The sequence below is a fragment of the Botryllus schlosseri genome, chromosome 4 (assembly GCF_051294905.1).
Source record: "Botryllus schlosseri isolate E-star chromosome 4, Bs_hap1, whole genome shotgun sequence".
Classification (NCBI taxonomy): domain Eukaryota; kingdom Metazoa; phylum Chordata; class Ascidiacea; order Stolidobranchia; family Styelidae; genus Botryllus; species Botryllus schlosseri.
In genome coordinates, this window is record NC_137239.1 from 13686312 (window position 1) to 13711114 (window position 24803).

Here is a 24803-nt window from a genome sequence, read left to right on the forward strand (position 1 = left end):
TCGATTCTGTGTAGCTTTCTCTCTCGCGCGCCATTGAAGTAGCGATTATGATTAATTGCTGCCAAGTAGACATATTCTTTCGATCATTATGCGTCCGCAAATTCAATTTATCATTGGAAATACAAAGACAGGTTGCTGACGTCTGTCGCTATAATAGAAGATGCGATGGGAATATTTAGTCGAGTTTCAAGAGAACCAATCCGATCGTTGGGGTCGGCTACCGGCATAGCAGAGCCTTGAATCGTATATGTTAATCCCTATAATATTCAGTGTCGGAAGAGCGTGGAGTACCCGTCGTTGCAATATCGTCTATTTTGATGGCAAGTTATCCGTTGTTGAGCTACCAATGTTCCAGATCTTGATTGTAGAACAGGATCAAATCATGACGTTATGAATCTATTATAAGGTTATTGACAATGTCTATATCTTATTAACTCAATTGAGTCCTAAATATTATCGCAACATCTTCACGGTGGAATGGCGGTGATTCCACTGGCTTTTAATCCCGGGCTCAACTGAATGAGTCGAATAAACAAAATCACAAAAACAAACATCGCTTAGTATATGTAGGCTTCACGCTTGGCTGCTGACAAGATTACTGCGAAGTCATTTCTCTAAAAGGAATGAATCGAAAGTCGCATAGAGGCATCTGATTTCTCTCAAGCACAATACAGTTTAGCTACCGTACAACGCGTCCGCTCAGATGTCGCATAACGATTAGGTTGCCATTTGCGAATGTCAGCACTTTGCGAGTGTCGCGTCGTGCTGGTCCTAAATTTGTGTTTTACTGATCATTATATTTCGTCAATTGAATTGACTCTACCTCACCATTTAATACTCAAGTCAAAATGAAAGCTAACAGTAATCAGAAAAGCGTTATCAAAAGTTGACTTAGTATTTCGTACTTCTGTTTATAGTGCTACTGCTTTAAACCAGGGATCGCTAACTCAAAACGGGTCGCGGACCACTTTTCAAATTTCGTGGCGACCGCGGGCTGCATGAATTCAATATCGTTACGATGTTGGCCAAATCGTTCCACATCAATATGTCCACTGTCCAAGGCGCCAAAATGACCATTGCCGAATAGTCCAGCGTCACCAGCTTGAGCCGCACCTATCGAATGAGACCCGCCGAGGAAAATAATGAGCCTCTCGGCTCCGATAAAACGTGATGGTGTATATACCAGCGGGCGGGTACCTTTTTGGTCAAAAGAGTCATATTGGCTCTATATTTACAATTGTAACTACGGAAGAGCCACACAGCGATGTCAACTGCGACGTCACAATTGACGATTCGTGGCGTCATTGTGCCAAGAAATTGAATTCGTAGAGTCGTAGCTAAATCGGTCTACTGACAGTCTCGCACGACTCCATCATTTCACGAAAGACAAGGATAATAACAATTGCTAACTGATATGAGTTGGTTAAATTTAGTACTCATTCTCAAATCCTTCGGCGGTAGCATAACGTTGCCCTACTAGCCTACATTTTAACAGCAGTGCCAACAAGCTATAAAACAATCAGAGATGATGATCGCTATTAGCTACTCTTACAATTTGAATTTGTAATTGGGAATGTCACCTCGAAGGGAATTCATTTCTCGTCATGATCAGAAAGTCAATGTAAATTTGAAAACTGAACTGTCATTCGTCATACAGGCGTCTTATGTCCCCTATTCTCTCTGATCACTCAACGATTCTGCAATCCATAATTTCAAGGCGTGCGATGTCGGGTACGGCTGATTCACGATTGATATTATTTTCCAGTATGACAGAAACTAGACGTACTAGATTTGTTCGACGTAGACCCCTAAATAACTTGAAGGCGGCGTGTTTGTCATATTATAAAAACAAAATTATATTGGACTGATAAATGAGTATTGAGCAATGCTCATTGAGCATTGACATTCTGAGCAATTATGTGGCATAATTATTAGGATTGTGAACGAGCTACGACGCTGTTTTCACCCATATAGACTTGTCTCACCTGCCACAAGAATAATTATTCTGACAGTAAATAATATGAAAATTCCAGTTGCGAATTAAGTGCCAAATTGAAAATTATTCATAGTGCTATATCCTCAAAAGAGCCATGTATGGCTTATGAGCCATAGGTTCCCTACGCCTGGTATATACAAACTGGAGAAAAATTAGTTCAGGTTAACAGCATAAACAGATTAATGATGGAAAACTTGTTCAAGTTATCATGATAAGCAGTTTGGTTTCTTGGAAAAGCAGACATCCTGTGTCGTTTAATGTTTTAAATATAGCTGATAGGATCACACAATTCTCTTCTACATTATATACGAACAATGTAATGTTTATTGTTTCAGAACTTTACGTTTTACGAATTAGCAATGAGCTCTATCACAGCATGCAATGACTGATTAATTCTGCAGGCCAAATTGTATAAAGATACCGGTGGTAACTAAGCTTAATATGGAGCTACTAAACAGAACAATTATAACCAAGACCGATGTATAAAGACGACAACTGCTACTAGGGTTGCATTTAAAACAAAAATAAATTTAAAACAAACATGTTTAAAACAAGGCCCTATTTTAAAACATGTTTTTTATTGTGTTTTTTTAAAGCCATGACGTCATGAATATTCAATTGTGACGGCATAGTGGATTGGCATCGATCATTGAAAATATAGGGTAAATATAGCTCCTTTGACGACATATTTTTACTATTAATATTGAACCGACTATTTTGAGCAGTGATTCCCAACCGCGACCCTGAGGACCGCATGCGGCCCCCTGATAGCCTTCTTGCGGCCCCCCAAATATATTCGGCCCCCAAATATATTAAGAAATCGATTTATGACAAAATAAAATTTATATTTATAAAATATTCTTGCTTGGCTTGGCCTCTGTAGTTTTTAATTATGGAAGTGACGGAAAGTTGTGAGTAGACTGCTAACATTACGTCACAGCTGTTTCAATGCAATGTGCCCTAACTTTCCAGTTGAACGAGCAGTAGCTATAGATATATATGGGTATTGATAAGTCTCAAAACTGGAGAAAAATCTTTAAAAAATGGTCAAGTTTTTACCACTTCGTGGTCGCTTGACTAAATAGGAAAAAGAGGCTCAACTCCCGGAAAATACATTTTTTCTTACACATTAACAGGGGGTTGACTGAAAAAAAGGTCAACTTTCCGGCCCAGCTCCATAAATATCCGCCGTAGCGTTCCTACAGTGCTGAGACTTAATGTATATCAGTCAAATTTGGCCCTATATTCAGCCAAAATTCTCAAAAAAGAAGACAAAATCTCAAAAAAGAGGGCAAATCAAAAAAGAGAGCAAATCCTCTTAAAAGAGGAGGTGTGGTAACCCTGTGATAACTACATGTGCAACACGTGACTCACGGTTGAATACGCCGAGATTCGTACAGCTTAGCTGGCTAAAAGCAGCATAGTTGGTAGTCCTAGAGCCAGGGCCGTAACTGCCGCCCCCCCCAATTCTCCCTATTGAGGCGGGCCGAGCTCGAAGGGGGGTTAAAATTATTTCGTGAATTAGCATAAATTATAGAGTATTTTTCGAAAATTTATGCAACTTTTTCAAACATTTTTCGCGCCACGTCCGATTTCAATTCGCCACATATCTTGATTATTGGGTACTCTTCCCCCCAAAGAAATACACAAGACCACACCAAGACATATAAAGTTTTAGGGCATGTAACATGCGACTCCAAGAAGTGTGCAAGAACGATCGGCAGCGAGAAAACCTTGGCCGTAAAGGACTGCTTTTATCCTGACCAAAAACTTCGAAATACCAAAAACTTCGTTATATATACAAAATACATATAGGTTTAATTGTCTATATCGGCGCCAAAATGACTAGCGCCGAATGTTCGTGTCTTTGCAATCTTAACCTCACAAAACAAATACCATCCCGCAGGGAAAAAAAATTATATGCCAGTGAAGAAATACCAATCTGAAATCGTGTGATCTTTCAGTTTAGTAGGTTTGGGTAATTCTACATTTTTTGATATAGCAGACAGGAGGTCACGAAATAACATCAAGTAAAGAAGTCATACCAAGGAGTCCACCCGCCCGAAGATATTCAATTTTACGGGGAATACAATTTCAAAGACACCTCTCACTCAGCTCTACCTGTAAATCTGATTACGTGAGCAGAGAGGGCAACCATGCTATTCCCGATCTTATTCACCGATTTTATCATGAATTATCGAAATATTCGCGCTTCGCGCTGGCTCACTAAATAGTACAGCTTTAATATCGTGGCAAAAGCGAACAACGTGATGCGGGGTCAGTTTATCACCCTATGGGAGCCCGGGGGCTGACTAAGTGCTGCTACGTTCCTGCCAACAGGTATACCCTCGGAGATGTTTAACTATTATTAGGGGGGCCTATACCTTTTCAAACACACCTCGCTCAGCTCTACCGGTAAATCAGATTACGTGAACAGAGACAGGATGAAAATTGATAGCAATATATGCAATTCCCGATCATATTGACCGATTCAGTCATGAAGTAAAGAAATTTCTCGCGCTTCGCACGTTTAGGCGAGAAAAGCTGTTTCACTCAACGGACACCCAATGCAGCAGATAAGTAGCGGTAAACAGTGCAAAGTTTTGAAATCTCGCCACGGCAATAAAGCTACTCCGAAATAGCCATCAAAGGTCGATTGTTCTGAATAATTGGAGCGCGGCAACACAATGACCATAACAATCGCTAATGGCGTCGAGCGATTGATCGGAACAATGCCAATTTTCATATTTTGATGACTATTTGGGTCCGTTTCATTGCCCTAGTATTCGTGCGGCCCCGACCGTACTCTGATATTCTAAATTTGGCCCGCACACCGAAAAAGGTTGGGAACCACTGATTTTGAGGGTTCCAACCATCCGATATCGATATACGTCGGCTATATCGCGTGGTAATTGACCGTAGTCTCATACAACATGATTTTTGGAAAGTATTCACACAATTATGACATAATTTTACAGCTTGAAAAAAGATCTAAAAAAGACCTTTGTTTATACCACTGTTTCAAACATGTTTTAAGCAAAGTGTTTTAAAACACCGTTTGTTTTAAATGCAACCCTAACTGCTACCAACTAAAATAGTTGCGTCCAACTACGCTATAAAAAGTCGAAAAAGGGTCCCGATTGAAGGCAGATTGAGAACCACAGGATTAAACTTCACCGAAAATTCAGTCATTCTATTCTACAACAGCCCAAGTTTCATCATTGATTATTTCAATACCAATAGTTTATAAGCTGTTGCCGTTATACTCTCACCGTCACTAACAAAAGTCGAAATTTGATCAACATATGAAATAGGGAAAAATTCATAGCGAAAAAATATGACGTGATGGAGCAATGCTGAGCTCAGATTCAGCACCCGAAAATTAGCCTAGGTCAATCATCAGAGTTTTTTGCGCAAATCTTTTGGGGGAGAAATTTATAGACCAGCGATATCGATCGCTAAATAACTTGAGTCTTAAGGTCACCTTCTTTTTGTGAGGTTCTGTGAAGACGCGAGGTCATCTCTGTTGCTTGTACAACAATATACATCCCTATTTAAGTGCAACTTGTTGCTTCAGTAGATGCCATCAGACGGGCAAAGTAATTTAATTTACTGCTTACGACTACAAAGTCACTGCACAGTGCACATGACGTATACGGCGAGCAGTAGCCTACTTTCGAGTTCGTGCAGATCATGTCATGGAAAGTACCCTGTGCGATTAGTTTGGCAGTGATTCAGTCTGATAAATATGGATCAATGGACCGAACTAGATGAATGACTTTTCACGCATTGCCTCAGAGTAAACTAAGATTGCACAGAACGCACACTCTGCAATTTTACTGAAACGCCTTTGTGTTACTGCCAGTCATGATGGGAATGAAAAACGGAAGTAGAATTCTCCTCGAACATAATGAATCAACAACGTTTCAACTATACCATTCCGTTGACTTTTAGATTGGAACACAGGCGCCGTAATTGTCAGAAGCGGGGAATAATCCATCGCCATGCTGAATAGCAGTAAATATACTGAGGCTAACGTTAGCGAGGCTACGTCAATAACCACAATTATAAGCGGACAAATCATCGCTTGTGGAGTGACAACCTACGTTCTTGCCCTGGCGACAGTTGCCTTGATAGCTCGATTGCTGATTTACGGAAGACAAAAGAAACTTTTACACTGGACAAACCAACGTGGAAGAATTTATCAAGCATTCATAGTACTTTTGTCTGTTGCGTCTCTAAGACTGATAGCATACATAGTGTTATTCCACATCATTTTACGACGGGATGGAATTACAAACTGCGAAACGTTGGTAGATGTTATACATACCTTCATATTGCTTAGGATCGCTTGTACGTACTGTTTTTTATGGACGCGTCAACACGCAGTGTACACGAACGAATACGTGAAAATTATATCACCCAAGTGGATTTTGATTTTAAGCCGGTATTCTATAGTATGTATTGTGATCGGCTTCATCGCGTTTTCTGTTGGTTACGCGTTACCGGAAACTTTCCAATCCGGAGTTTATGGATGCGAATACAGACCTTCGGTGGGCCGCATAGGAGAAATAGAAGAGTGGAATCTTTGGAAAAAGTTCGTTGATCCGCCCAGATATTGCTGTTATTCCTCTTCTTGTTTCCGATGATAAAACGGAAATCGATAAAACAATCGTCGAACGAAGGAACCGGAAAATCGATATCTTACAGCAATATTGGAAGCATGATCAAACGGTCGATACTATCGGCAGTCGTTATTACGGACATCCTGTCAATGCTTGTACTCTCTCAACAGACAAACATTGTCTTGATTTCTCACACCATAACTAACATCGACATAACCCTCAACCAAGTTTGTCTCTTGCTGACATTTAACGATTTCAGGGAAATTATTTCTTGTTGGTCATGCAAAAGGACTCAAAATGCTAATAACAATCAGCCCAAAAGTCTTACATCACTCAAATACGATAACGCCAGTATTTCGAGTTTGTAAAAGATACAGACATTGTGATAAGGCCTTGCAAATATATATACGATGTATACGATATAAACCTTACCAAAACACGCTGCCTGGATTTGGAATGCACTAGATCAGTGCTTTTCAACCTTTTTGAGCTCCGTTCGCACTTTTTTTGTAAAATAAATTTCATTCGCACAAATTAATCGAAAATTGTTATACAAAAAATGATGAAGATAGGCCTACTTGGCAATATTTTGTTCGGATGTGCAACAAATTGACTACTAAGATCAAGTGTCTCATTAAAAAGGGAACTTTTTTCGCCAATTTTGCTTTCAATTATTCCACTAAAACCCCTTCTCGGCCAAACAATGTTGTTGTTCAAGAACGTCTACTATAGTGCTTGGATGGCCAGGTCTTAAAACCTGTTCTGCACTCCTATCCAAAATACATCGCATTTTTCGCTGGTGAAAAATACTTGCTGGCAGAAATCGTTTTTGAGAGCTGACACAAAGGTCCCGTGAGGTTTTACTCTATAGCTCAATCCGACTTGAGAATCCATGACAGTATAATAAAGGTAAAGTAGATTTTGGACTACTACCAAAATTTGAGTTTTTGTGGCATCTCGTGACCTGAGGCTCCCCCATAAAAGATGTCGGACAAATCTTATCCTGTATGCTCATGATAAAGCGATATTACCCAACACAGGGATCTAGGATATGTAAAAACGATTCCAGGATTTGTTGCAATAAATTCAATAAATATTACATATATATTAAACAGATAGCTCAAACAGATCCAAAATTTACCTTGAAGGAGTAAAAATTTGCGTTACAGTAACCTGCAAATGTGAGCCCGAAACGATGGTATTTACTACTATCCTCGTGCCTAGCGCTAATCGAACAGTTATTACGAAAATATGACGATTGTTTAGCGAAAGAAAGCAGAAAGTCACTTTGACGTCATTTTTCCAGCCTGTCGCAGGCTCAGACGGGCTGAAATACTGTATTTCTGCCACTATAGAGATTGTAGAGATCTCTATACTGCCACTACACCAGCTGCCAAACCAGGCTTTTGGTTACCTAATAATTATAGTGCGGGAATTGTGAAAACTACGATTAGTGGTGCGTCGTATTAAGTTTTTACAATTGCGTCGCAACGGCAAATGTTACACTGATCTTAAATTTCCTATTAGGTTTGTCTGAATTATTCCACGTTAAGTTAACAATTATTGACGATTTTCATTCGCACTTGATCCGGATTTCCATTCGCATCACCTTCGTCATTCGCACTTGATTCGGATTTTCATTCGCACTATTCGCACCACCTTCGTCATTCGCACTGCAATTATTTTCATTCGCACAAGTGCGAACCGTCACACAGGTTGAAAAGCACTGCACTAGATTTAGCATTTCTATCAGCGACTACAACTCGCTCCACCTTGCCAACGATCAGCTACGCCTCTTGAGCAACTCTCTTTTGAAGGATGTGACCTTTTGATTCTGGCACTCGTGAAATATCGTTTCTGCGAGTCATTTGATACCGCTCATATTCATGGAGATGAAACCGAAGCGCTATTGTTTCAAGTGATATACGGGCTGGCAAACAGCTTTAAAACAGTGACCTGCTCGCGTGGTACATTATGTTGGCAATAACAAAGGATCGATGGATCGACTAGGAGTTGTCATTTACGGTATGATCTATGCTGCAGGTTCAATATCTGCGCAAAGTTGTATATACTTGAAAGAATGGATAGCCAAGGTTATCATTCGTGCACAGAATAAATCACGTGTGCATGGTATTCTAATTAATTTAATACATCGAAGATTTCGAGCAATTCTCACGATTAGTAATTACTCGACCATTTTGGCGGTAGTCGACAGCTTGATGAAGTGACAGCGGTTGATTGTAGGAGACACATATGCTATTGCCCATGTGGGTGTGTCTTTAGTATGGACTGTCAAACGAGAACGCATTATAGCTGAAATCACCACCGGTCCGTACTATTCGTCTATATTTAGTTGGCGCACATTCATCTTATGCTCCTTATTCTTATATCAATACGCCGTGCATGTCCACGAAGTTCAATTGCAATTTTGGCGACTCATTTGACAAAGCAGATATTCTAGAACAGTGGTTCCCAACCTTTTTGTCTTCATTCCCCACTTCAGATTTATTCCGAGCCTTCATTCCCCACCAGGACCGTAACAGCACTTCGTCAGCCCCCCTCCAAGTTGTCTTGGGCCCCCACAGGGTGATAAACCCAACTTGTGGGGGCTTCCACCTCATCCCCCCTTAGCCTGTACGCTTTTTCCCCATTACTTATCGTCTACATTGGGTCTACTGTTTAATGCGTCGCCTTATATCGTATAAACGCGCCAAGCGCGAAATTTCTTTATAATTCATGTTTGAATCTGTCAATATGATCGGGAATTGCATATATTTTGCTATCAATTTTTATCCCCACTCTGCTCACGTAATCAGTTTTACCGGTAGAGCTGAGTGAGGTGTGTTGGAAAAGGTAGGACCCCTAATAAGAATTGAACATCTTCGGGCAACCCATTGGTATATTAACTTCGTTACATTATGTTATCTCGTGACCTCCTATATCTGCTATGTCAAAAGGTATGAAAATCGCCAAAACCAAAAGGACCACACGATTTCAAATTGGTATTGCTCTACTGGCAAATAATGTTTCCCTGTGAAATGGCATTTGTCCTGTGGGGTTCAGATCACCAGAACAGGAATATTCGGCGCCAGCCATTTAGCCGCCTATGGACAATTAAACTTATATGTATGTTGGATATATATCAAAGTTTTAGGTCACCACAAGGGCATTCCTTCTCGGCTAAGGTCATCTCGCTGCTGATCGTTCTGGCACACTTCTCGGAGTCGCATGTTACATGGCCTATAACTTCATATGTCTTGGTGCGTCGTGGCGCAGTAATGGCCGACGCCGAGGTCTCCTTTCTGTTAATTCTACGTATTTTTAGGGGGAAAAGGGTACCCAATAATCAAGATAATCGGCATTATTGAAAAAGTGGCATAAATTCCAAAAAAATATTCTACAATTTATGTTAATTCACGAAATAATTTTGGGCCCCTTCGAGCTCCCACCCCCCCCCCTAATTGGGGCGTTTACGTTGTTTCAGCAGTTACGGTCCTGTTCTCACTACTCCACACTTTTGTCATCACGGTGCAGCTATTTCCTGGTTTGAGTACACAAGACACACAACCACACCTACGCAAGACAATCGCCTATAAATGCAACATAAAATGTGTTGTGAACCGATACCAGTAACGCTCAAAATTTCGCAAAAGCGTAATTTCACGGCAAAATAGTGTTGGATGCGTTTGTGACGCCATCATAGGCCATCCAGAGTTAAAATGAGGTTTTGTTAACAACACGCAATATAATTTTCGATGCATACATTCGAGTGCAGTTAACTGGTACCGGAAATTGCGCACGTGTCTCTGTGAATATCTAGGTTGTCCTGTATATAATTTTGAACAAATGCGTCTATTCCCCACCAGAAACCATTCAATTCCCCACCAGTGGGGAATTCCCCATCGTTTGGGAACCACTGTTCTAGAATAATGTAAAATCTGACATAAGGTCGAGGTTTGTGCCTATCAAGTACCACTTAAAAATCCGTCGCTTCACTGGTGATGTACCGTAGTTTTGATAATTCCGCTGTCCACGCAAAGGCCGGATTGTATGAACTATGTAAATATATTGTATCAAGCAGTATGTTCAATTGTTCATTGCTCATATTGTCAACCAAATCTATATCTCATAGCATTTCCATTGACTCTCAGTAGTATCGAGAGTCAGTAATGCGGTTAACCCCATTCGAAAGATATAAATAATTCTGTCGTTGTGGTGTAATAGTCACTCGGAAACAGGCTCGCGAACGGCGGATATATGACAACGCACATGTGACGGATCAACAAAGTCACTGTTCGGAAAATAATACGCTTGTAGAAATACAAAACTCCAGTATCGCACCAAAAAACATATTTATTTTGCCAAATGTAATCCCCTCGAAGCTTTTCGACTGAAACGAAGTCAGCAAATGCAGTCATCCAAATTTTGAAATACAGAAAGATTTATCGTTGTGGCGTAATTAGTCAACAGACTCTCGTCAACCGCATTTACCCGATTCACATGTTGAGGTGTGATTTCCTTTCGATAGCATTCCCGGCTTGATATATCTTACAAATATAATCGTTGGTTAAGCCCCAAACACTTTTCCATAACCATTTCCACGATAAAATCATGGACGAACCGTCACCTAAGTTACGAGTATCGCTATGAGTCTGCCGTACTTGAAAACCGCTTGCACAAATGGCGTGTTTTGAGCAGGACTGTGACCTCATGACTGTCCAGTGTCCATGAATGCCGCTGTCCTTTTCTTACAATTCGAGAGAGCGTGAAACACAACTCAAATCAGACTCAAACGTTGTCGATCCGTATTTGAATTGAATTTTCGTTCTGTAAAGCGGGGTTTGTCAGCAGAACGCCAACTCCAAAACGGCAGGAAAGGATTCCCGGTGGTTACTCGTACTTCTAAGCGTTCCGCTGCTGGATTCGAAGAGATGATACATGGGGTACGTCATGATCGTCGGCAGATCGGACCGAAGACGCCATCATAAACTCTACAATAGGACAGGCTGCATACACCACTTGATTTCCGCTGCTATGTATACGATCTGCTCAATACCGTCCCCTATGGCAGCTACAGTGTTGATGCCTTGAATTGCATCTGTCTTTGTTATCTCTGGCTGGGTCGGCGAGGGGAGTGTCTAAGCCGCAGGTATGCCTGAAGAAATTTTCTGCAGCAGCTCTTGTGTCGTGGATTATCATTACCGCCTATTGGTAAAAACACGCGATAATGCTCGATGCGCTGCACTTTTATTTTCAAGAAAGGGGATCAAGGGCCGTACAATATAGACATATGAAAGACACTAATAATTGTAAAATACAGTGCATATAAAGAAGTTTGATTTCCTGGATTTACTCTCAGTTTCGAAGATATTCAGGCAGAGGTGGCTATATATACATGCTTGATGGTGATGTACTCACATGGTTCACTCACATCACAAATCCTCATAAATGGGGACATATGGTAACCCTACTTAAATGAAAACTACAATCCGAGACGATGTGGATGAGGCCCTCGGGTCAGACATCATGAAGCTAATTACAATAGAAGAGTTGAACAATTTGACGTAGCCTATACCAGTGGTTTTCAACCCTTTCAACCTCGCGGACCGGTAAAATTTCAAAAAATATTTGGTGGACCGGTGGACCTGCAAAAATTTAAATCAGCCAAAAATTTAAAGTATGCAGCCGTAATTTTTGCAAGTATGACTCTATAGACTGAGAGAGATATGATATTCTTTTACGCCTGCACCATCGAGATACTTTTAACGACGGAGTTGCGATACGGCTGTGAGGTCATCTAGCCTATGCCACCTTTTTTATCTCCTGCATGCTATCCGTAACTGCTGAGCGCCTACCAGGATAGCTGCGGATAACAATATTCGAGTCTTTAGTATGACCCGGCCGGGAATCGAACCCACGACCTACCGGGTGCATCACCGCTACACTATCTTGCTCGGTTTTGAGAGTTTTGTTCGTAATCAAATATGTTCACGATTGTATTCATAGAAGTTTACGGTGGTGTCTGTTGAGGCGGGGTAAAATTGCCTTGCTCAGATTAACTTGCTACGACCGAGAGTCGATTGAAGTCTCGCCCCTAATTCCGCGGGTAGACCGACTACGGCAGGGATTGCCAACATTTTTGCCATTCACGGCCACATTTCGATTTCTCGTATAGCCTAGGGCCGCATTCCAGCGAATAGTCGTAATGAACTAACTGAACGCCGAATACCCACATTAAACTGTCCAGTGTCCATGTCCATCTCCGATGAACACCGAATTGATATCGTCTTACTATACACACCGAAATTGCGAGTGGTCAACCGGTCTTGAAAGTACATCATGGGATTCGATGTGGTCGTGCGATGCGCGATATTTTTTTATCAATAATATTAGTAGTTTCGCATATCACTATCAAACATTTATCGTTTCTAAGCCCACGTGATCAGATTCACCAGTAAAGTTGATGGAGGGGTGCTTCCCAAAATTAAGGGCAGTAAGTTATAAATGACGATGGATCCTCGTGTGGGCCAATTGTTATTAGTCACTTTGTTGAATGCTGTTATTTGTTGACATCCTATCACGATAGTCGGAATGTCGGTATAGTGGAAACGATATTGGAATCGTCCTAACGTACACGAAACGAATTTCTTTTGTGAGTAGGACAAGATTCCAAGTTGGTATTTCTATATGAGACGCATCATTTTCCTCTGCTGTGTTCACGTATGTAAGCCTATTGTGGGGATCACATTGCAAAGGGCGTTACTGTATTAAAATCGAAAAATGAAGTCGTATTAAATCGCGCACCGCGCGAATAAAATTTCAAGAATAATTAAAATCTCTCAAAAATTCAGGAGTCAATTCGTAATCCAATTTACATGTAAACGGCCGCCAAGTCATATACTAATTAAATTGTTTGTTGACGGCCGTATAATCCCTTCTATGGCCGCACGTTGGCCACCATTGGCTGGGGTTACCATATTTTGGAAATCTAAACAGAGGACACTTTTTCAGAATTTTCAGACTTGCAAAACCGGAGGAGAATTCTCATAAAATGGTAAATTTTACCCACTTCGTGTTCGGTTGACTAAAAAAAAGGTCAACTTTCTCGCTCATTGTCGGGTGGTTGACTAAAAAAAGGTCAACATTCCACTCAGCTCCCGAAATACCCGCCGGAGCGTCACTTCGGGGCTGATTTATGGCATCTAAGTGGGATTTTACTATATATATATGACCAAAATGCTCAAAAAAGAGGACAAAATCTCGAACAAAAGGACAAAAGGAGGGCGTCCTTAGAGGACACTTTCAAAAAAGTAAAAAAAGTGGACAAATCCTCTTAAAAGAGGACGTCTGGTAACCCTAGGTTTAGCAAGTCAGCTCACTTGTCGCTCGCATGTCGTCACCGGAGACGGCTTGAACTTCAACTCAAATCGAAGATGCTTTCCAGGCCTATAATGTTACCTCACGAACTTCTGAATCAGTTTAAAATTTGACGTTTTATCAATTGACAAGCCTTCGACATCTTGCAACTTTAAATTACGGTATAATATTTTAATATGCCTGGCGGACCGGCAGAAAAGACGTCGCGGACCGGCACCGGTCCGTGGACCGGCGGCTGAGAACCACTGGCCTATTCGGAGTAATTTGCAAGACTAGTGGATAGAGATGGATTACAATGATAAGCTATATGAACGGATTACAGTTCACTCTTATCTGTAGGCCTACTAGTGTATAGCATAATTTAGTCTGTTTGCCTTGACACCAATTTGCCGTGCGTAAATGATGCAACAGATTATGATACTGCACCCAAATCATTGGGCTCACAGCGCTACAGTTTTCTGATATCTGTCAACTTTCGCATTGCCTTAACCGTCATGTGAAAACTATCAGAGGTTGGTTTGACTTGGAACGAGACAGAATGTGTGATTTCACAACAATTACAAATTAGGAATATATTATATTGGAAATTTAGGAGCTCGCCATATTATTTGTTGGTACTAGTTTTGGGGTTTAAATGGGTGATGCTGGTGTTCGTTATACTCCTTGTATCTGTACCTACATTGTGAATTGCGCATTGCGCGATGTCCACAAATTTCACTTGCTTAGTCATTAAATTGACATGTTGCCTGTAAATTCGGTAAAAAATATCTAATTCAGATTGCACGGCTTACACTGATCGGAATTGATCCAAATTTTGAAAGAAGTGTCTTTAGGACACCTGACAATCTGATCATAAAGCAAGTGGCAGTTCAAAATGAGATTTTACAACAACCCTATTGTGAATGGGGTTAGGTCGAAAGGCATATGGGGCTTCCCAAAGAACAATATTTGGGTGTTGTGCGGACATACTGCTGTTACAATATTCGATGTTTGCTCACATTGCTCGGTCGAAGGTTAATTAAATATACTAGTGCAGTGTTTTAACGAATATAACATAGGCTAATAAAAGTTAAATATTTACAAGACTAGTTCTGTGCACAATGTTCGTAGTCGCACAATCCAGTATTTTGTAGCATGAAAGGTTATATAGAAATCGATTGACAGTTAGGTATATGATGAGGTAGCTAGTCCCTGCATCATTCTATCTATTATATCGCTCATAGCTGATATGCCTGTTCCAGCTTAGTATGATGGCTCTGGCGGCTCTATTAGCAGCTATCGCATTTGCTGCATTGATAATTGCAGCGTGCAAGATACTGGCGGATCACATAAACAAATGGAACAGATTCAAACACATTCCCAGTCCTTCACATATTCCTCTTCCTCTAATCGGTCATGTGTACAAATACAGAGCAAGCAAAGAAAAATTTTACACCGACTTGACCACTCGTTTGAAAGATAACTTCATTAGCAAAGGTCATGAGGTTGGCTGTTTCTTCATCGGACCAACTCCTTTGGTAACAGTCGTTGGTCCCAACGCTGCTGAAGTGCTTCTTCGGAGCACCAAGCACACGGAGAAGAACTTTATGTATAACTTCCTGCGTGGCTGGCTGGGCACAGGATTGCTGACATCAACCGGGCAGAAATGGATGAAACGACGCAAACTTTTAACACCAACATTCCATTTCAGGTAACTGACAACCATTTAGTGATGCAACTCTTTGTTGTGACTACGAATTGGGTGCAGGTATGTTTATGCTGCACTGTGATATTGGAGATGTAGATAATATGCATTGTACAGATCGAAATGAGCTTATTGTGACTAACAGCATGTGATCGTATTCATCACTGAGATTTTACGGTAGTGAGTCTGCTGAGTCTAGGTAAAATTGCCTTGCCCAGAAACACTTGAAACCGGCGGGAGTCGTTTACAGTCTTTCGCGCCAAATGCGGTGGGTTTAATCTAGGGATACCATACGTCCTCTTTTAAAAGGATTTGTCCCCTTTTTTGACTTTTTTGAAAGTGTCCCTGGAGGAGGCCCAAATGTCCGCTTTTTTGAGATTTTGTCCTCTTTTTTTATACTTTTGTTTAAACAGCACTGAAGTAACGCTACGGCGGCTAATTCGGGAGCTGAGCCGAAAAGGTGACCTTTTCTTTGTCAGTCAACCAACGGAAGACTATGGTAAAAAGCGTGTTTTCAGGAAGTCGAGACGAAGTGATGGCATCCTTTTCTTTTTTTCTTTTTTAGTCAACCAACCACAAAGTCAGGGAACATTTACCATTTTTTCCGGATTTACCCCAGAATTGTCAGTCGTAATATTTTGAAAAAGTGTCCTCTTTTGACATTTCCAAAATATGGTAACCTAATTTAACCGACCACGCCAACTCGAATAATACTCTTCTCTTCAACAATATCGAGAGAAGAATCGTTTCGGAGTCGAACCATGCACCTTGCCATGCTACACCTTTCTCATTGTCCATACTACTACCTACGTAAGTTACTCTGGATACTACGAATACAATGCACCGTACGAAAACACCTGACAATAACTATATCGGTCATCCACTGGATCGAAAAAGCACTTCGTCAGCCCATCTCTAAATACGTTGGTCTTGGACCACCGCAGGGTGATAAGCCAAAGTTCTCGTGTACTTCGACCCCAGAATCCATAGTGGGGCGGATGTTTTCATCAGTATTTGTGAGCAAGCACATTCCTTCTACTTAGTGTAGGCAGAGAGCTTATGTAAATCGCGACAAGCGCGAAAATTTTCTATAATTCATGACTTAATCTTTCAATAGGTAATTGCATATACATTGCTATAAATTTTTTATCCTCTTAGAATTATCAGATTTTCTGTAGAAGTGAGTGAGGTGTCGTCTTGGTAACTTTAGGCACATAGTTAGTAATGAAGCATATTCGGACGAGCCTGTTAGAGTAATTACATCAATTCATGTCATTCTTTCGCGACCTCTGTCTGTTATATAGGGAATAGATGTCGAAGTCGCTCATACGTACTAAACAAAAAGACGGACAAAATTCCAAATTGGTGTTTCTCACTTGATAATAATTTTTCTCTGTGGGATGGCATTTGTCCTTTGGGGTACATATAGTCAGGACAGCGAGATTCGGCGCCTGTCATGTAGGCGACTATGGACAACTATACATATATATACCGAGGTTTATGTCAAAAAAGAACAGTCCCTCTCGGCCCAGGTTTTCTCGCTGCCGATTTTTGGCACACCTTTCGGAGTCCCATGTTAGCGTAAACTTCATTGTGTGTTGGTGCGTCGTATAGCGCGGTAATGGCTAACGACGAAATGCCTATTTCTATAAATCATTTGCATTTCTTGGGGAAGGACAAGGGCAATAAGCAAGACATTTAGTGACACTAAATCGAGCAAAGCGCAAAAAAAAAATCTGAAAAATATTGGATCAAGTTTTAAAAAATACTTTATAATTTATGTTGAGTTGCGAAATAATTTTGGACCGCGTTCAAGCTCCGTGCCTCCCAAATAGCGGGGTTTGGGGTGCTTCAGTTACGGTCCTGTACAAAACGAATGAATCGAAAACGGATGATCGCACAAACAGCGCCGTTTAGCGAGCCAGCTAGCACTTTTCGCTCGCATGTCGTCAAATGACACGTCTTAAACTTCAAGTCAAATGGAACATGTTTCCAGGCCTAATATCACCTCAGTTTAAAATTTGATGTTTTTTTTTAATTTTATCAATGGACAAGACTTCAACATATTGCATCTTTAAATTAAGATATAAAATTGTACTATACCTGGCGGACCGGCAGGAAAGTCCTCACGGACCGGCGATTGAGAACCCCTGCTTTAGAGGAAACGGAATTTTATGATTGTAAATGTCATTCCTAATGAACATAATATGTTTTTATCGAAAATTTTTGTCATCAAAATAGCCCATGTGCTCCATTCAGATGATTTTAAGGGTCAAGTATACTTTCTCTTCAATAATTTTCTTTAAAGCTAGCTATTTTGACTCTTGTATTTCTCTGTTTTGTTGGTATAATTATGTGTAAGGATATTTATATGCACCGTTATAACTGCGATGGTTACATGCAGTGACTCGCAATTTTGATATGTTTAAGGATGAAGCAATTAAATCCTAACATAAGACTTGATGAGTCTACGCCCTCTACCACAATTAATTCATTGCTATTAACTTGTATGGTTTTCAAACCAATCCGGCTTTGTTTCTGCTCGACGCAGCTCATATTCTCGTTAAATTCTGTTATTTGAGTCAGCAATAATCCTATCTTACTCAATAAGTTATTACGATTCGATCTATCACCACTGTTTCTGGCGATGCTGCACGCAACTTTAAATAATAGTTACGTGTCGTTTTCAGCATATTGGAGAGCTTTCTCGAAGTCATGAACGAACAAGCTTCGATTTTCGTAAACAAACTACAAAAACGAATAAGCGCCAGTCCGTGTGATCCTATTGACATATTCCACCCGATGACACTCTGCGCTCTCGACATAATTTGTGAAACGGCCATGGGAACAAAAATTAAAGCGCAGCAAAATAGCGATTCCAACTATGTGTCTGCAGTGTACAGGTAAGTTTGTGTACATCAATACCGATTGCTCACTGTCATTATTGGTCATACTAGTTATCACATTACTGTCAATCGATAATACGCACAATGATGACACGAATCCGACTCAACACTGGTAAACGAATCGAGTGAAACCCAAAGGTGTTCAGACTGTTCAGAAGCGAAGCGCTAATATTTTTTCGGAGTATTCAAGTACTTGGAGTACTTGAAGTACTTACTCTAGTAATTGTGCTTTTAGACTACTTCGACTTGCACTTTACATTGTTTTGGACAACAGTACCTACTTTTTAAATTATGGATTTTGTAAAGTATAAAGCGGTTTTGGGATATGTTTGAAATGTCTTGAAAATCGCTAATTATACCTGTAATTGAGTAGTAGTTTACGATATTACTTCCACCTCTACTTGAATAATAACACTGATTACTTTGACCACATTTGGTGAATCCCTATTTCTCAATTCTATATCGAAAATCTTACTGCAAAAATACTTCCCCATCTCATTGTGTCCAACAATATTTTTCAGCATATCAGAACTTGTCTGGCAGCGAGTCCAATCTCCGTGGCTGTGGTGGGATTCCGTGTATTTGATGACTTCTACTGGCAAAAAGTACACAAAAACCCTCGACACATTGCACAGTTTTACTGGAGGCGTTATCAAGGATCGTATGAGGGATATGAAGGATGCTAATCTGGATGCAGCTGCCACCAAGAAAAAGCGATTGGCTTTCTTGGATTTGTTGCTGAAGTCGTCTGATGATGGAAAAATTCTTAGTATCGGAGATATCCAGGAAGAGGTTGATACTTTTATGTTTGAAGGTGAAGAATTCACTAGTTTGTAGTATTAGTTATTTGGCTACCTATGTCATTCGGATTTATCAGAGATGCTAAGTCGAATGAGACTTTTTTCCTCACAAAAACGTGATATGGTTACTATATAGTATAAAAATGTATTTTTAAAATACATTTCAAAATTTTCTTGAGAATTAGGCTACTCAATACCTAGCGGTCCAAATCAAAAATCCCTATCTAGAACCTGCTCATCACCATCCCATCCGTGATCGCGATGTCTTAAGAAGCCTAGAACGTGCGTACGCCCTGCTGAAAACCTGTAGCTGGGAACTAGTCATAATATCGAAGCACTAAGAGTGCCGAAACTGCAATATAAGGTGGAGATATGTTTTGCTCACGCAGTAACCCAGGTATTGTTATTCACTGGAAAGGAACGTCTTTGAATTCCTATGTTCTCTACCATCAGTACTAGGAAGTCCAGATGAATATATTCACACGGTCAAATGCTCCGATCCAATTGCTAGCATACCAATTATCCACGATGAAATCACGCATCATGCCTACTACACCATACCAATCAGAACGATACTACCAGGAAATGACGAAAAATGCGATTATCAGGGCGATACTCTCATTTTCCGCATAATCAATTCACCACACGAACGTTGCGTTATAGGTCATGACACCACAGCGGCGGGGATGTCGTGGGCATTGTTTCTGATCGGAAGTCATCTGGAAGTGCAAACTAAAATCCAATACGAACTGGACGAGGTACTGGGCTCAGGTAGCGACAGACCAATTACAATGGAAGATCTGACAAGGATGAAATACATGGAACTTGTTCTCAAGGAATGCCTCAGACATTTGCCATCCTTTCCGGTGATTGGAAGGATAACAAGCACCGAGTGTGTGTATGTTAACTCGCATACTTCTATAAATCTTTTCATACATGAACATATATTATAGACCAGTGGTTTTCAACCTTTTTCCAGCCACGTACCATATCGAGGTTGTATGCAGTGCTCGCGTACCATACCTAAACCAGGGGCGGCCAACCCGTGACCCGCAGGCCAAATGTAGCCCGCGAGAAGGTTTTGAGTGGCCTGCGATTTGATTAACCTGACGACGAAATGTGGAACATTGATAACTAAAATACCAGTTCCGACGCATTGAATTGGTTAAATGTAATCTTAACTATATGCCTAGTAGTTAGTTACTAAACTATACACCCGACTATAGAATGTACTCTCTGTCCCCTTTTTTGATCTCTAGTTAGCAGAGGTTGTCATGCTAACAAAGCAGTTTATCTAGGCCTAAAATAGTTTCTTCTCCACTTAATTGGAAACCGCTATTTGAATTTGCTCTTGAGTAGAATTTTATCGACGCTACTTTTGCTTCTACATGAGAACCAACGATGACAAATTTGAACACCTCTTCTAGTTAGGCGACGTTACCTCTGGGGATGGTCACATGGCGAAAGAGATATGGTTAACTTGAAAATAGATATGACTGTTGAAATAATGCTCTATATCACATTTAGAATGGATGGACATACAATCCCAGCGGGGACTCAGTGCGCAGTGTTCCCACAACTAATCAATAACTTGGAGAAATACTGGCCAAACCCAGACAAGTAAGCTTCGTAGTAGCGTTTATTTGCTTCTTTGCTCTTTATCTTATGGCATCTCTAACTGTGTCACCACAGCCTATTGATCACTCGTCCAAAATGTTCCCGTCAAGGTGTCTTCTTCTGTATCTCATACCTTGACCATATCCTACTTTATTATCTCAAGATCTCCTTCACAGCCATCTCTCTTCCGTATACAATGGATCTGCATTTTAAGCATCTTCAGGCCGAAGTAGTTCACCTCCCTTCTTCGGGCATACCCATAAGACCTATATCACTTATCTCACGTCTATTCGAAGGTTCCTACATGGGTTGTGCCCCCGATATATCAGTTTTCGATCTATAGTCGAATATGTACACTTCTAGAGATAAATTCAGCAACCGTATAGTTAGGCCTTCTGAATTGGATTCTCCTGACATCACATTGTCCCTATCGTTGATCCCAAGTAATCCACTTTCTTTACTTCTGAATTACTAACAGTTTCAGTGTCGGCTTAACTGCAAAACTAGTGGTCCATGTACCCCTTAGAGGCCCGTAGAGTCGTTTCAAGGGTCCAAGGAAGGCCTATGTTGGACAACAACTATATAATCACATAATCCATGCTGAAATCCGTTGCTGTTCTTGATTGACGTTAATTCTGACTTATTTTCAACACTGACTCAGGTTACTAGCGAAATGGTTTCCTTAATCGTCATCAGGTAGGTTTTCACGCAGAAAATAAACAAAATGACAATATGAGGCGGCATGATTTGGACTAGTCGAAAGTGATAACCTTTTTTGTCACCAGCTTCCCAACTTTCGCAGTTAGGGCGTACACGCAACCAACCAAGAAAATTTACGAGTCCGCTCCCTATGAACTGTTAAGAAAGACCCAGAACTAAAGTGAGATGCACTGCGTGATGGCAATTATAGGATTTACCATCTTATTACATCTGTAAGAAAGGCCCTCTCCTGGATTTACAAACATTTTTAAGTATAGGGTTTCAAAGTTTACTACACACTCACTTGCAATCGAATTATGTACACAGATTTGATCCAGACCGTTTCACGGCAGATAAACTTGATGGTCAGCATCCGTACGCATACATACCGTTCTCTGCCGGGCCGCGAAACTGCATCGGTCAGAAATTTGCCATGATGGAGGAAAAGGTGGTGGTGGCACACTTGATGAGAAGATTTACTGTGACGTCGTATGACAGAAGGGAGAATTTAACATTGCTGGGCGACGTAATACTCAGGCCCGGGTCGGGAATCAAAGTCAGGCTCACTCCTAGGCTCCACACTGAAAGTACCTCTGTTACAGTTTAAATATACCCAGACCTTATTATATATTTCATTTTCGCTGCAACTGGTATACCAATGGTTCTCCAATGCCGAATTCAGTCACATATTCACTTTTTATCTTATTGTAGGTATATTCACTACGGTGGAAGAATTCGTTTTGAAGTTACAGCTCCATACTTATACGGTCTATAAATACAGTGAAATAGTCTCGGAAATCATGGAGAGGCTTCATTTTGGCTGACTTGTCGAGATTTCACGAAAATAGGCTTACGAACAACCCATGCAATCGTAGAGCCATGAAGATGTATATCAGGGTCCGGAACCTTTTTTGTCCGAAGAGCCATATTGGCCTTATTTTTTTCCATTTCAACACCCAAAGAGCCATACATGTCAATCAGCTGTTACGTCACAATTGAAAGTTCCTGACGTCATGGTAGCACTAATTCGAACTCACTACATGGGATTGGTATTGTGCGCCACATTTTCACTGTAAAAACTCGTACTAACTATGCTGGTTGGCTTATTTGAGCATGCGAAACTGGACTTACGAGAACGTAGGTTCGTCGTGATTGTCCTTTTAAATGATCACATGCGTATCTGGAGCTTAACATGGTCACTATAGTAGTACTACTCTAAGCTGTGATACATCAGTGACGTGGGTCAGTGGAGGCAAGTGAGAAAGTGCCTTCCCTGTCGTCAGGATTTGTGAATGTAAATTGTGAAAGCTTCAATTACTATTGGCATTGTATTGTATTGATGAGATAAGACAGTGGTGCTTATAGCCTTATGATACTTTGTGCTCCACGACAATGGCACAATGGCAAGTCAAAAGTTCAATGCATTTTTTCTTCTTTTGGCGACTTCTCTTGCAACCACGATTCAGTCGCTCTCTCATCCACGCTCATTCATTCATCGGATGTTTGCTGCCGACTTTCCAGCTCGGCTTACTGTACTTTATTGGCTTTTCAAGTCACTGCAATCGCAGTGAGGTCGGCGATGAGGAGCCCAGATAAACCTCCGACACATAGAAACTGGGTAGAGCCGAGACTCGATCCAACAACCATCGGTGTCGTGACGGTATCGCTTAGCAGACTGCGCCACTCGCTTCCCAGACTGCGCCACTCGCTTCCCAGTTACTATTGGTATTTTCTATTGATGTTCATGAATGACTATGACTATGCAAATTCCTACAATTTGCATATTTATTTTTCAAAAATGAAGCGCCAAACGAGAGATGACGCAGAGACAGGCTAAGCCTCACCATTGATAGCGCAATTCATCGTAAATAGCTTAGAAACATGGTTCACAAACAAACTCACTATTTCCGTAGCGAATATTGCCCAGGAATACGCAACTCACAAACGCAACAACTTATCAATTTATCTTTCTATCAGTCTACCACATCTTATCTAGTATCTATAACTAATAATTTTTCATCCTCCTCCTCATCATCATTGGTTTATTAACAATTTTATCAGTTCAATACACCACAAAATGCGATACAATGAAATGATCGGAAGGTGTCGAAGCGACTTGGAGTAGTCGATGGAATCAGGCACCCACCTTGGCCTAGTCGATGTAAAAAGGAGGCATGCACACTGAATGAAAAGTTAATAAGACAGTATAGAAGTATGCAAGCGATAAAAATGGGCTGGCATGTCATGGAAGGAGAGATAGGTCAGTCGTGGTCCGGTAATCTTGAGGATGGACTAGTATTCATTTAGTAGTAATTGCTTGTATTTCGACTTGAATGTGGACATGCTCGTCGACTGTCGGATGGCCGCGAGATACTGTTCCACACATCATGTACGGTATATTTGATGGAGCGATGATCTTTTCGGTCGATCATATGATATTTGGACGACGTGGACGCGCGTGTGTTGTAGCCTACTTGTGCGCTTTTGATTCCGAGGTAAAAAGTCATTGAAATATTCGGGGCAACGACCGCAGTGGAACTGATACATAAACTTGGCGATGTCTAGTTTCCGCATATCTTATATGTTTAGGACACCGAATTACTTCAGCAGCGACTTCTTGGATGGACAACCAGGCCCCTGTGGGGCTCTAGCTATAATACGGAGTATCTTATGTTGTAGTTTTTGCAGTGGCTCGAGCGCAGTTTTATTGATGGCCCCCCAACGGAGGATGCCATATTGTAACTTCAATTGGATTAAGGATTTAAAGAGTATCAGAAGAATCCAGGCTGACATGAAGCGTCCAAGGCTGTAGAACAGGCTGCACTTCGGTGATAATTTAGTGTCTATAGGGACTGAATATGTCTCTTCCAGGACATGTCCGAGTCCAATAAAACCCCGAGATATTTGGCATTATCTGTTCATTGTCTGGCATTATTTGGCATTATCTGTCCAGGAATGGATAGAACTCCTATATATCCTCACTCCTGCCCCCCAGAGTGATCGGGTTGAACGGTAAAGCGTCTGGTATTTGCCGTAAACGCCATGTCCGTGCATGCGGTTCTCGCAGGTTAGCTTCAGACGGATGCATTATTATCAATT

At 40.9% G+C, this 24803-nt stretch overlaps 1 protein-coding gene and 1 long non-coding RNA gene across 2 annotated transcripts; both read left to right on the top strand.

Annotated features, from left to right (window-relative positions):
• Positions 1-6643: 6643 nt before the first annotated feature.
• On the top strand, positions 6644-8627 carry LOC145437076 (uncharacterized). Its single transcript, XR_013914566.1, has 2 exons — positions 6644-7090; positions 8363-8627. It is a non-coding gene; the product is annotated as an uncharacterized LOC145437076 (long non-coding RNA).
• A 6297-nt stretch (positions 8628-14924) lies between these two features.
• On the top strand, positions 14925-23645 carry LOC145437077 (cytochrome P450 4V2-like). Its single transcript, XM_080314253.1, has 6 exons — positions 14925-15688; positions 18373-18585; positions 19110-19402; positions 20052-20286; positions 20916-21008; positions 22032-23645. The coding sequence occupies exons 1-6, from the start codon at positions 15246-15248 to the stop codon at positions 22309-22311; spliced, it is 1557 nt and encodes a 518-aa protein (XP_080170379.1). The 5' UTR covers positions 14925-15245; the 3' UTR covers positions 22312-23645.
• Positions 23646-24803: the final 1158 nt, after the last annotated feature.